At 44.3% G+C, this 13,975-nt stretch overlaps 1 protein-coding gene across 1 annotated transcript in view; it reads right to left on the reverse strand.

Annotated features, from left to right (window-relative positions):
• LOC110488910 (alpha-1,3-mannosyl-glycoprotein 4-beta-N-acetylglucosaminyltransferase B) overlaps nt 1–13,975 on the reverse strand; it is a 164,343-nt gene that overhangs the window by 67,827 nt on the left and 82,541 nt on the right. Inside the window, exons 2-5 of the mRNA XM_036943037.2 lie at nt 13,377–13,556; nt 12,981–13,124; nt 11,790–11,923; nt 1,026–1,072 (exon numbers count right to left, since the gene is read on the reverse strand). Of these exons, the coding sequence (XP_036798932.1) occupies nt 1,026–1,072; nt 11,790–11,923; nt 12,981–13,124; nt 13,377–13,556 (505 nt within the window). The remainder of the gene's footprint in view (nt 1–1,025; nt 1,073–11,789; nt 11,924–12,980; nt 13,125–13,376; nt 13,557–13,975) is intronic.

Below are 13,975 nucleotides of genomic sequence, written 5' to 3' on the forward strand. Positions count from 1 at the left end.
TTTGTAAAAATCTAAATAACTTCATAGATCTTCATTGTAAAGAGCTTATACACTGTTTCCCATGCTTTTAATGAACATGCACCTGTGGAACGGTCGTTAAGACACTAACAGCTTACAGATGGTAGGACAATAATGTCACAGTTATGAAAACTTAGGACACTAAAGACCAGGTCCAGAGTACAGCATCATCAGACTGAGCTTGTAGTCATTGCAGGCAATCTCAACGCTGTGAGTTACAGGGAAGACATCCTCCTCCCTCATGTGGTACCCTTCCTGCAGGCTCATCCTGACATGACCCTCCAGCATGACAATGCCACCAGCCATACTGCTCATTCTGTGCGTGATTTCCTGCAAGACAGGAATGTCAGTGTTCTGCCATGGCCAGCGAAGAGCCCGGATCTCAATCCCATTGAGTACGTCTGAGACCTGTTGGATCGGAGGTTGAGGGCTAGGGCCATTCCCCCCAGAAATGTCTAGGAACTTGTAGGGTGCCTTGGTGGAAGAGTGGGGTAACATCTCACAGCAAGAACTGCCAAATCTGGTGCAGTCCATGAAGAGGAGATGCACGGCAGTTCTTAATGCAGCTGGTGGCCACACCAGATACTGACTGTTACTTCTGATTTTGACCCCCCATTGTTCAGGGACACATTATTCAATTTCTGTTAGTCACATGTCTGTGGAACCTATTGAGTCTATGTCTCAGTTGTTGAATCTTATGTTCATACAAATATTTACACATTTTAAGTTTGCTGAAAATGAACACAGTTGACAGTGAGAGGACCTTTCTTTTTTTGCTGAGTTTATAACAAATACAGCAGTTACTCACCCACACACACTCACATTTGCACATGAACATGCAAACATTAAACACAGGTAGCAAACACACACACAATAACTAGTCATGTAAAAAACACACACACACACACACACACACACAAACACTCCCTCTTCCACACCCTGAGCCCCCTGAGCCCAAATAGGCAGGTCTCCATGGAAACACCATCCCATCATGCCACGGTACTTACAGGCGCTTGAGGTTGTCAGCCACGCTGTTGGCGTACTGTTGGTCCGTCTGCAAAACATGAGAAAACCCCCCTAAATAAAACCAAATGTTCATGCCTTTGTTGTGCCATTAACAGATAGTATGGCTACAGAAAGGTATTGTCATAGTATACATTCTGTTACTATGTGCACTGCAATACTGTACACACATCATGTTTTGCCTAAAATAATGTTGCCTTTGTCAGCTACAATCTTCCCTGGATACAATATGGAATAAAAATCACTAAATGCTTTTTTATCACAACAACAACGTTACAATAATTGCGCAACGGTTCAATAGTGTTCCAAGATGGCCACCATGGGGCTTGTGGGCTGTTCCAGTTTCTTCCCAAGTGGAATCAGCCGCTTGATGGTGTAATTATCTGGCTCAGTATGAATCTAGCATCCAGAGCTGTGATGAGGTCAGGGAGAGGATAACATGTACACACATGTATTCATCCACCGACCAGGTTTGAGCTGGGACTACTTCTGCTTGATTACTTCCATATAGATCCATAATCAAACCCCAAAACATTGTGCTTGTTCAAGAGGATATGCCTCAGCAAAGTAATGCACAGTAACATCATGCAATACCAACTAATATTGTATAACTAACAGCTAATGCCATCTTTGTTTGGCTGTTGCCCTGCCTATCAAATCTGGAGGACCAACTCCAAAAATGTATCGGAAATGTATCGGTCATTAAACAGCAAATTATTACAAATTCCCTGACTATGAATCTCCATTCTGAAAGGTTTATGGGTAGAGGGAAGGATGGAGGGAGCATCGGAAGTGGAGAGACAGGCGCAAGAGATCAGATGGCCAACAGGAAACACCTGGGATCACTTTGACCGCATCCTCTGCTTCCCAAATTAACTGTCCGAGAGAGGAATAGAGGGATGCAGGGAGGGAGGGAAGAGGAATTATCACAATGAAAACAATATATCCGGTCACATTTGAATAAAACATTTTGTCCTGTTTTTGTCCAAACATTCTCTTGAAAAACAAGAGAAACCATATATCCCTTTTTCTGGTTTCCTATGTTAGCGGAAATGGTTTTGGGGCCTTTTAGCAGACAGACAGTCTTGCCCAATTCCAAATCAATCCCTAAACCCTAGCCCTAGGTACTTTGTGTAGATCTGAAAAGATTTTGAATAGGTATGAGGAATATACTGTGAAAATTCCAACTAGCCTATGTGAAACTAAGACCTATCCAATCATTTCAAATCTATATGAAATGTGTAGGGGTGGACTGTAGGGTATAGAGGCGGAATTGGACATTTGAAACCGTGACTGTAAACAGTGTGCACTAGCCTGAATGCTTTCTCAGAGCTAGTCCACCAGGAAGGATATTAGGAGGGAGGGAGGCAGAGAAAGGGGGATTTGTTTAAGCATTACTTAATCTCCCATGTCAAAGACGAAGCAAGGACTAGGGAAAGAAGGGGAGAAGTGTGTGTGTGTGTGTGTGTGTGTGTGTGTGTGTGTGTGTGTGTGTGTGTGTGTGTGTGTGTGTGTGAGAGTGTGTGTGTGTGTGTGTGTGTCTGTGTGAGTGAGTGAGTGTGTGAGAGAGAGAGAGAGAGAGAGAGAGAAGTTGACAGAAAAAAGCTGAAACACCCGACTGTTTTCATCTCTCCAAGAGGCTGGCGTGTGCTATAGACTGGCGTGTGCTACCAGACCCCCCCCCTTCCTCAGGTGTGAGACACTCCATTGGTGGATTATACAATGAGTGGGTCTAATCCTGAATGGTGATTGGTTAAAAGTGCATTCCAGCCTGTGTCTTTTCCACAAGTTACCACTGGCTAAATCTTTGACCTTAAAATGCCTATTTACTTTGTTCCATCTGACTGTGCAATCCACTGTCTCATCAGCCCAGGCAGTGAAGTTATGAACTTGATCTCCGCTATAAAAAGCATCTAAACATTATCTCACATTACTTTTAGACTAACATTTACTTTTCAACAGCGGAGGTTTGTATAAACATTGCTGTCTGTCTCGCCGACATTTGCAACATTGTTTCAATATTAATTTGATATCCAACTATCCCATAGTAATGAACGTGTAGGGGTCGGGAGTCGGGACGAGAGAGAGAGAGGCAGGCAGTGTTTTTCAGCCACTCATGAATCAGCTGGCATCATTTTTATGGATATATACAAAGAAATGTCAGTCGAAAAAAGGTTAAATGAAAGGAAGTGCATCTACTTTGCAGTCTTACCAGCTTCAGTTTGAAGTGATTGTGTTAGCTGTGTTGTTGGCTAGCTCCTCTGAACAACAGTGTCCTAACGAGAGAGCACATTCTCTATGCCAGGCGAAATCGTGCCTCATTAGCTCCTTGTTATGGATGTATCCAAATAAATGTCACTAGAAAACAGCTTAAACAAATGCAGCGACTGTTGTTATTCTGTCTGCACTGTTTGATGTAGTTTGCTCGCTAGCAAGCAAAGGATAAGAATGTTGCCAGCCAGTATGACAATGGAACATTAAGAACAAACGACTGGGTCGCGTCCATAGATTCAGAACAAAAAGACTGAACAACTGGGTCGCTGGCAGCCGAACCAATAGAACGAACGACCAGCCGGCTTGGGTAGCAACCCTAGATTTGTGTCGGGACTATATCTTGTGGAAGGATTAAATAGTACAAATAAATTAATCAAAATATATATTTTTAATGAAAATATGTCAATCATTATTTGAATATGTTGGTAACCCATTGCATAAAAGTGATTATGCCCTCGAAACCGGTGTTTGGAGGATATATTGGCACGGTTTGCCAGCCCTCGACTTCGTCTCTGGCCAAACAACACCCGTGCCAATATACTGTATAGTGCCAATATATACTCCAAACACTGGCTTCTCTGGCATTATCACTTAAATGTACCACATCCAGAGAGGTGAGAAACATGACCTCAGATTATTCATTGAGGTTGACAACTGTTGGCTGACAGCGTGTGCTCAGCCAGTGGGACGTGTCTAGCTTAATGCACAGTTAATATACAGCACCATACTGTAGCCATACTTAATTGAATGGCTACAGTATAGTAGCCGTAGATCCACTGCCCAGCCATGCAGTGGATCTGCATGATAAAAAGCTCATAACACATGAACTCGATGGTATTATTGCTTTTACACAACGAGTTACCAGCATTGAAATGCAAGATTATTTCACAAAACGTGATGCTACATTCACTAACACTGGTAGTCAAGTGCAATGTAAGGCATTCTCTGGTCGCTAGTTCTATTCGTATGATATGATATGTCTTTGTATATATCCATTAAAATGATGCTGATGAATGATTTCAACTAGCTGAGAAAAGCTGCCTGTCTGTCTTGTCCCGACACGCTCATTACTATGGGACAGCTTGAGATCAAATTTCAATATTGAAACAATGTTGGAGATAATGTTTAGATGCTTTTTTACAGTGGAGAACAAGATTATAAATTGCATGGCTGGGCAGATGAGACAGTAGATATGTGGTGGTGGTGGTAGTGGTGGTAGTGGTTGTACGTTGTTAGGTAATGACGTAAACAATGTCACTTTTTATGAACGTGGCCATGTGTATGTTGTCGAGTATACCATGGGCAGGATAGACAATGGGAATTGTATAATTGCATAACGTTGTATAATTAAGAAATAAGGCCCGAGGGGGTGTGGTATACAGCTAGGATACAGCCGTGTTATATTGGCTGTATACCACAAACCTCGGAGGTGCTTTATTGATATTATACACTGGTTACTAAGTAATTTTGTGTCATACCCGTGGTATTTGGTCTGATATACTTTACCAGGGCTTTCAGCCAATCAGCATTCAGGGCTCGAACAACCCGGTTTATAATGTGCAACAGTCAAGTAGAATCCTATCTAGTACAGTGATAGCCAGCTAGCCAGACGACCAAGGCCATACTGTAGTAGCCCAACTCAGTCAGCAAGTTCAACTAACCCACCGCAAGACAATGGAACAAAATGGTATGCATTATATTTGTTTAGTTCTGTGTGTTATTACTGTAGTTGAGCAAATGTAACTGCTTAGAATATGGTCACACACTGACAGCAGGGGAGAGCAATGTACTGGGAAGGGCGCGCGCGCACACGCGCACACACACACACACACACACACACACACACACACACACACACACACACACACACACACACACACACACACCCATCTCAACAGGGCTCCTTCTAGTAATGTGTCCTTTGGACTTAAACAACCCTTTTACATGATTAGGGTTTCTTCATAATGAACTCCAGTGAACACACATAGGCCTATCTGTGAGGCTAGCCTGTTCGCTTCCGCTAATTACCTTAGCATCGGTCATATGGGAATGATAGCTTTAGGGTTATAGGAGTTAGCGATGATTAGTGTCTAGACTATTAGGGAATCAAGAGGGGATGTGTGTGTGGTAGAGGCAGTAGCCTGGGGTAACGTCATTCATTAGCTCTTCAGATCCCTGTCCTTTATAGATACATACAGACACACACATGAATGCGTGCGCATGCAGTCAAATATCCAAGCACACATTGGGTGGGAATGGGTGGATTTCTCAATTTCCTTCTCAGGCCGTTGTATTGGGCAGTTCAATGGTGAGAAATGTCTCAGTCCCTGGAGCAAAAACTTTACATGACATCAATAAGCTGCGGCCAAACATTTTAAACCAGCATCACGAAATTTAGTCTTTCATACTTCAAGTGGGATTCAATGACATTATGAAGGGCAGCTCAGAACAGTTGAAGATGGATTTTAAAGAACAGATTGGGTCACTACTTGACACCAACAAACGCCCCATAATATCTGGCCCTCTGCCCTCTCTAAATCGTGGCATTGAACGGTTCAGTAGACTTTTCGACCCCCATAACTGGCTACGAGACTATTGCAGCTTTGTGGGTGTCACATTTATTGACAATTTTGATAGCTTCTGGAAACAAAGCTCATATTTTGAGTTGGATGGGATCCACCCAAATCATTTGGGTTCCTGGATCCTTTCACAAAATTGTAAGGATGAGACAATGACTTCACAATGACCCAAGCCCAGCTAATTTAATCCCTACCATTGTGTCACTGAGTTGTAAGGTAATGCTTCAGCAAATGTACATTATCCCAGGGGCGTTGGAAGACACAATGTAAGTAACCTAATTTATGTCCCTCTTACTGCCCTGAATGCCTCTGCTGATCCCACAGCTATTGCATGCAGTAATCATGCAATCGCGCAAAACTGAACCCGTGAACCACAGCTTTTAATCAGGACAAGGTGACCGGAAACATGACCGAATACAAACAGTGTAGCTATTCCCTCTGCAAGGCAATCAAACAAGCTAAGCGTCAGTAGAGAGACAAAGTGAAGTCGCAATTCAATGGCTCAGACACGAGAGGTATGTGGCAGGATCTACAGTCAATCACGGACTACAAAAGAAAAACCAGCCCCGTCGCGGATCACGATGCCTTGCTCCCAGACAAACTAAATAACTTTTTTGCTCGCTTGGAGGACAATACAATGCCACTGACACGGCCCGCTACCAAAACTTGCGGGCTCTCCTTCACTGTAGCCAACGTGAGTAAAACATTTAAACGTGTTAACCCTCGCAAGGCTGCAGGCCCAGACGGCATCCCTGGCCGCGTCCTCAGAGCATGCACAGACCAGCTGGCTGGTGTGTTTACAGACATATTCAATCAATCCTTATCCCGTCTGCTGTCCCCACATGCTTCAACAGGGCTACCATTGTTCCTGTCCCAAGAAAGCTAAAGTAACTGAGCTAAATGACTACCGCCCTGTAGCACACACGTCTGTCATCATGAAGTACTTTGAGAGACTAGTCAAGGACCATATCACCTCCACCCTCCCTGACACCCTAGACCCACTCCAATTTGCTTACCGCCCCAATAGGTCCACAGACGACGCAATCGCCATCACACTGCACACTGCCCTAACCCATCTGGACAAGAGGAATACCTATGTAAGAATGCTGTTCATCGATTACAGCTCAGCATTTAACACCATAGTACCCTCCAAACTCGTCATCAAGCTCAAGACCCTGGGTCTCGACCCCGCCCTGTGCAACTGGGTCCTGGACTTTGATGGGCCGCCCACAGGTGGCCCAACTCTGTGTTGTCTGTTCAAACTGCTATGCTTTATCTTGGCCAGGTCGCAGTTGCAAATGAGAACTTGTTCTCAACTAGCCTACCTGGTTAAATAAAGGTGAAATAAAAAAAAATAAAGGTGGTGAGGGTAGGTAACAACATCTCCACCCAGCTGACCTTCAACACTGGGTCCCCACAAGGGTGCATTCTCAGCCCTCTCCTGTTCACCCACGACTGCGTGGCCATGTACGCCTCCAACTCAATCATCAAGTTTGCGGACGACACAACAGTGGTAGGCTTGATTACCAACAACGACGAGACGGCCTACAGGGAGGAGGTGAGGGCCCTCGTAGTGTAGTGTCAGGAAAATAACCTCACACTCAATGTCAACAAAACAAAGGAGATGATCGTGGACTTCAGGAAACAGCAGAGGGAGCAGCCCCCTATCTACATTGACGGGACAGTAGTGGAGAGAGTTTTAAGTTCCTTGGCGTACACATCACGGACAAGCTGAAATGGTCCACCCACACAGACAGCATGGTGAAGAAGGCGCAACAGCGCCTCTTCAACCTCAGGAGGCTGAAGAAATTTGGGTTGTCACCAAAAACACTCACAAACTTCTACAGATGCACAATCGAGAGCATCCTGTTGGGCTGTATTACCGCCTGGTACGGCAGCTGCTCCACCCATAACCGGAAGGCTCTCCAGAGGGTGGTGAGGTCTGCACAACGCATCACCGGGTGCAAACTACCTGCCCTCCAGGACACCTACACCACCCGATGTCACAGGAAGGCCAAAAAGATCATCAACGACAACAACCACCCGAGCCACTGCCTGTTCACCCCACTATCATCCAGAAGGCGAGGTAAGTACAGGTGCATCAAAGCTGGGACCGAGAGACTGAAAAACAGCTTCTATCTCAAGGCCATCAGACTGTTAAACAACCATCACTAACATTGAATGGCTGCTGCCAACATACTGACTCAACTCCAGCCACTTTAATCATGGAAAAATGTATGTAATCAATTTATCACTAGTCCCTTTATACTATATAATGTTTACAAAGCCTACATTACTCATTTCAAATGTATATATTGTACACTATACCATCTACTGCATCTTGCCATCTTGATGTAATGTATCACTAACCACTTTAAACAATGCCACTTTATATAATGTTCTCATACCCTACATTACTCATACCCTACATTACTCATCTCATATGTATAAACTGTACTCTATACCATCTACTGCATCTTGCCTATGCCGTTCAGCCATCACTCATTTATATATTTTTATGTACATATTCATATTCATTCCTTTACACTTGTGTGTATAAGGTAGTTGTTGTGAAATTGTTAGGTTATATTACTTGTTAGATATTACTGCATGGTCGGAACTAGAAGCACAAGCATTTAACATCTGCTAACCATGTGTATGTGACAAATACATTTGATTTGATTTTATGAACCAGAGTGATACTGTTAGCACTGAGGCGGTGTGCCCTAGTAGGAAGCCCACTGTGTACAGCTCACCCTGCACTAACATAAATAACATGAGCATGTCTACCTTCCCAGTAAAGCAATAAAAACAACTAAGCATCCCAGAAAAGTGCTACAAATAGCCCACGTTAACATATGCAGCTTAAGAAACAAGGTTCATGAAATCAGTAGTTTGCTGGTAACAGATGATATTCCTATTCTGACAATCTCTGCAACTCACTTAGATAACACCTTTGATGATACAGTGGTAGCAATACATGGTTATAAGATCTACAGAAGGACAAAAATGCCAAAGGTGGTCGTTTATATTCAGAACCACATTCCTGTAAAGCCTAGAGAGGATCTCATGTTAAATAATGTTGAAGTAATATAGCTACAGGTTCATCGGCCTCACCTAAAGCCCATTCTGGTGGGAAGATGCTATAGACCACCAAGTGATGTCAACAGAGAGGTATATTTTTGGGGTGATTTAATATTGACCGGCTTTCAGCAGGCCCATCAGGCCCACTCAAGAGAAAGCTTCAAACTGTAACTAGTGCCTGCAACCTGGTTCAGGTTATCAGTCAACCTACCAGGGTAGTTACAAACAGCACAGGAATGAAATCATCAACATGTATTAACCACAACTTTACTAATGCTGCAGAAATTTGCTTTAAAGCAGTATCCAAATCCATTGGATGTAGTGATCACAATATAGTAGCCATATCTAGGAAAACCAAAGTTCCAAAGGCTGGGCCTAAAATAGTGTATAAGATGTCATACAATACGTTTTGTAGTGATTCCTATGTTGTTGAATATTTGCAGAATATTTGAATGGTCTGGTGTGTAATGAGGAGCAACCAGACGCTGCATTTGACACATATTGATTCAACAGAAGCTAAGAAGGGGAGAAGTTTGTCCATAACAAATTGCTGCTCTGCCTTTGTAACAGCACTATCAACAAGGCAGGTCCTACAGGCCCTAGTTTTGTCACACCTGGACTATTGTTCAGTCGTGTGGTCAGGTGCAACAAAGAGGGACTTAGGAAAATTGCAATTGGCTCAGAACGGGGCAGCATGGCTGTGGCCAAAAGTTTTGAGAATGACACAAATATAAATGTTCAGTTAATGCCTCAGTTTGTATGATGGCAATTTGCATATACTCCAGAATGTTATGAAGAGTGATCAGATGAATTGTAATTCATTGCAAAGTCCCTCTTTGCCATGCAAAGGAACTGAATCCCCCCAAAACATTCCCACTGCATTTCAGCCCTGCCACAAAAGGACCACCTGACATCATGTCAGTGATTCTCTCGTTAACACAGGTGTGAGTGTTGACGAGGACAAGGCCGGAGATCACTCTGTCATGCTGTTTGAGTTCGAATAACCAATAACCAACTGAAGCTAGGAGGGTGGTGCTTGGAATCATTGTTCTTCCTCTGTCAACCATGGTTACCTGCAAGGAAACACGTTCCGTCATCATTGCTTTGCACAAAAAGGGCTTCATAGGCAAGGATATTGCTGCCAGTAAGATTGCACCTAAATCAACCATTTATCGGATCATCAAGAACTTCAAGGAGAGCGGTTCGATTGTTGTGAAGAAAGATTCAGGGCGCCCAAGAAAGTCCAGCAAGCGCCAGAACCGTCTCCTAAAGTTGATTCAGCTGTGGGATCGGGGCACCACCAGTAAAGAGCTTGCTCAGGAATGGCAGTAGGCAGGTGTGAGTGCATCTGCATGCACAGTGAGGTGAATACTTTTGGAGGATGGCCTGGTGTCAATAAGGGCAGCAAAGAAGCCACTTCTCTCCAGGAAAAACATCAGGAACAGACTGATATTCTGCAAAAGGTACAGGGATTGGACTGCTGAGGACTGGGGTAAAGTCATTTTCTCTGATGAATCCCCTTTCCGATTGTTTGGGGCATCCGGAAAAAAGCTTGTCCGGAGAAAACAAGGTGAGCGCTACCATCAGTCCTGTGTCATTCCAACAGTAAAGCATCCTGAGACCATTCATGTGTGGGGTTGCTTCTCAGCCAAGGGAGTGGGCTCACTCACAATTTTTCTTAAGAACACAGCCATGAATAAAGAATGGTACCAACACATCCTGCGAGAGCAACTTCTCCCAACCATCCAGAAACAGTTTGGTGATGAACAATGCCTTTTCCAGCATGGTGGAGCACCTTGCCATATGGCAAAAGTGATAACTAAGTGGCATGGGGAACAAAACATTGATATTTTGGGTCCATGGCCAGGAAACTCCCCAGATCTTAATCCCATTGAGAACTTGTGGTCAATCCTCAAGAGGCGGGTGGACAAACAAAAACCCACAAATTCTGACAAACTCCAAGCATTGCTTATGCAAAAATGGGCTGCAAGTAGAGGTCTTGAAAAAGAAGGGTCAACACTGCAAATATTGACTCTTTGCATCAACTTCATGTAATTGTCAATAAAAGCCTTTGACACTTATGAAATGTTTTTAATTATACTTCAGAATTCCATAGTAACATCTGAGAAAAATATCTAAAGACACTGAAGCAGCAAACTTCATGGAAATTCATATTTGTGTCATTCTCAAAACTTTTGGCCATGATTGTACACAGAAATCAATAATATGCTAACATTAATAATAAGCATGTCATTCTCTCCTGTTTCACAGTGTAGAAGAGATTGACTTCATCACTACTTGCATTTGTGGGAAGTATTGACATGTTGAATGCACCGAGCTGTCTGGCACACCGAGCTGTCTGGCACACGATAACATACGCACAATACACACACGTACACATGGATTTGTGTTGCAGTTATGTGGTAGTGGAGTAGGGGCCTGAGGGCACACACTTTATCTGTTGTGAAATCAGTTGTGAATGTATTGTAATGTTTCTAATATTGTATAACTGCCTTTATTTTGCTGGACCCCAGGAAGAACAGCTAACGGGGATCCTTAATAAATACATGTGGAAATACACACACACACACACACACACACACACACACACACACACACACACACACACACACACACACACACACACACACACACACACACACACACACACACAGACACACACACACACACACACACACACACAGACAGACAGACAGACAGAGTTCACTGAATAACATCAAAAGCTTGTGGAGGGACTACAGAGGGCAGAGACATCATAGCAGAACACAAACATGTCTGGTTTTATCTCACCTCAGCTATGAAGACCACAATGACACAGTCCTCCTTCTCTGCCGCACTGAGCTCTGTCATCAGAGAGCTGAGGGTGTCCGTCAGGTACGAGTGGACCTCCCTCTTCACACTGGGCACGCCCATCACGATCGACACTGTGACAGACACACACACAGATCGATCACAGTCAGTACAGGGAGGGAAGGAACCAATGATGTGCTAGATTGGGTGGAATGAGCCAGTCAGTATATATTTCACAACAACACTTGTTTTCTGAAGAGAGGGGGAAGAAGAGAGGGTGAGAAAGAAAGCTAACTAGACGAGGAGAGAGAGAAATGAGAATAGGGCTGGAAGGAGTATGGGTAGGGGAGAGTAGTTGAAGGACTTACAAGCACAATAGTACAATAGTACAATGTTGTCAACACATTCTGCACATGAAAAATAACAATGCCCTGCAATGACTGATCAAATGCAAGAGGCCGAACTACAATTCAGGTATTTTTGACCAACTTCCCATTCTCTTAGGGAGGAAGTCCAAATCAATAGCCATGTTTGTGCAGCAACAGTTGATTCTACAACCCTGTACTCTTCCTCACCCTCCCCTCCTCTCCCATTGTGAACTAACATAAGTAGACCCTAGTGGCCATCTTCTCCATTTATTACACCCATAAAACGTACTGCAATTACTAGAGGGGAGCTAGCGGTAAAGTCCTGGCTCGCGCTCTACAAGGTACCCTCATGGACGTGGCCCGCGTAATCCATTTAGATGGGCTTTGGTGGCCTAAACGTAAATCACACACACACACACACACACACACACACACACACACACACACACACACACACACACACACACACACATTATTGGCCCCTTTGAGAGTCTAGCTGGCTGTCTGGAGAGTTTGGACGGCCTCTCCAGGGGAGTGGAGGTTTATGGGGTGGGGTGGGGGGTGGGGGGTTAGGAGGCTCGCTCTCCAGGGAGGGGGAAGTCTAACTGGGCTACTGGTACAGCCACAGTGGGGCAGAGAGCCAGAGAGGGAGGTGATGAAGGGAGAAATAACCAATGCTGGACAGAGAGCCAGAGAGGGAGGTGATGAAAGGAGAAATAACCAATGCAGGACAGAGCACACTGGTACTGTTGTCAGAGGAAGGGTGGGAAGAGGTGAAACTAGAAAAGGATGGGGATGAACGTGTATGTGTGTGTGTACTGACCCCCGGTGCGTCCCTGGCCCACGTGCACAGCAGGCTGCAGGCTGCTCTCCTTCGCAAGGAGATGGGGCAGGTGATGGAAGATACTGGGCAGCTGGAGCACATTCTTACTGGTCGTCACGTTCCACAGCTTCAGCTTGGTCTCATCTATCACACACACGGACGAATGAACGCACACAGACGCGGAGCGCACACACACATTTTTTTTTATACACACGAATGCACGCACAAACACACAGGGGTCGGAATGGGGTCAAAATGCAAAAATCTGATTTGTTCGGACTGGTTCTGACAAGCTCTGACTACCTCCAACTGGTTCTGAATAGCGCTGGCTGGTTTTGACTGGTTCTGATTAACTCTTACTGCTTCTGACTGGTTCAAATTAGTATCTCCTCTTACCAGATAGGCTGGCCCAGGTGCGATTGATGTCCCTAAGGGCCTGCTTTTCAGCGATGGCCCTCTTGATCTCGTCCAGCACCAGGTTGAGCTCCTTGGATCGCTTCAGGTTCTCCTGCTCGGCAGAGTGCAGACGCTCTCTCAGGGCCAGAAACTCCCGCTGGTAAATGTCCACCACATCACCTAGAGAGAGAGGAGGGACAGTGGTTTGTTAAATAAAAGTGTTAGAGTTCTCTTGAATCTTATTAACTTTCTTCTGTGATTTGCAATTGTGCATAATATTTTGTGCATAAAGGTTTCGACTCCTTGAAGGCCAATACATTCACTGCTCATAAAGCATACGAATAACATACCACATATATTTAACGACAAGGATATTCTGTGAACAACAGAGTATGATATAAATCTGCTATGGACAGCCTCAAAAGTAATGGACTACACAGGGTGACATTTTGGGAAGCAGAGCAGGTGTTTCCAGGTCACAGACCTCCCTCTCTAAGCTGCTCTCACTCATATTCCTTCCCTCCTCTATTCCACCTTCCTTTTTCTCATTATTCCACTTCCCGTTGCTCTCTAATAAAAGAGAACAGGGTTATACTGCT

The sequence above is a fragment of the Oncorhynchus mykiss genome, chromosome 14 (genome assembly GCF_057628025.1).
Source record: "Oncorhynchus mykiss isolate SJ-2025 chromosome 14, ASM5762802v1, whole genome shotgun sequence".
Taxonomy (NCBI): domain Eukaryota; kingdom Metazoa; phylum Chordata; class Actinopteri; order Salmoniformes; family Salmonidae; genus Oncorhynchus; species Oncorhynchus mykiss.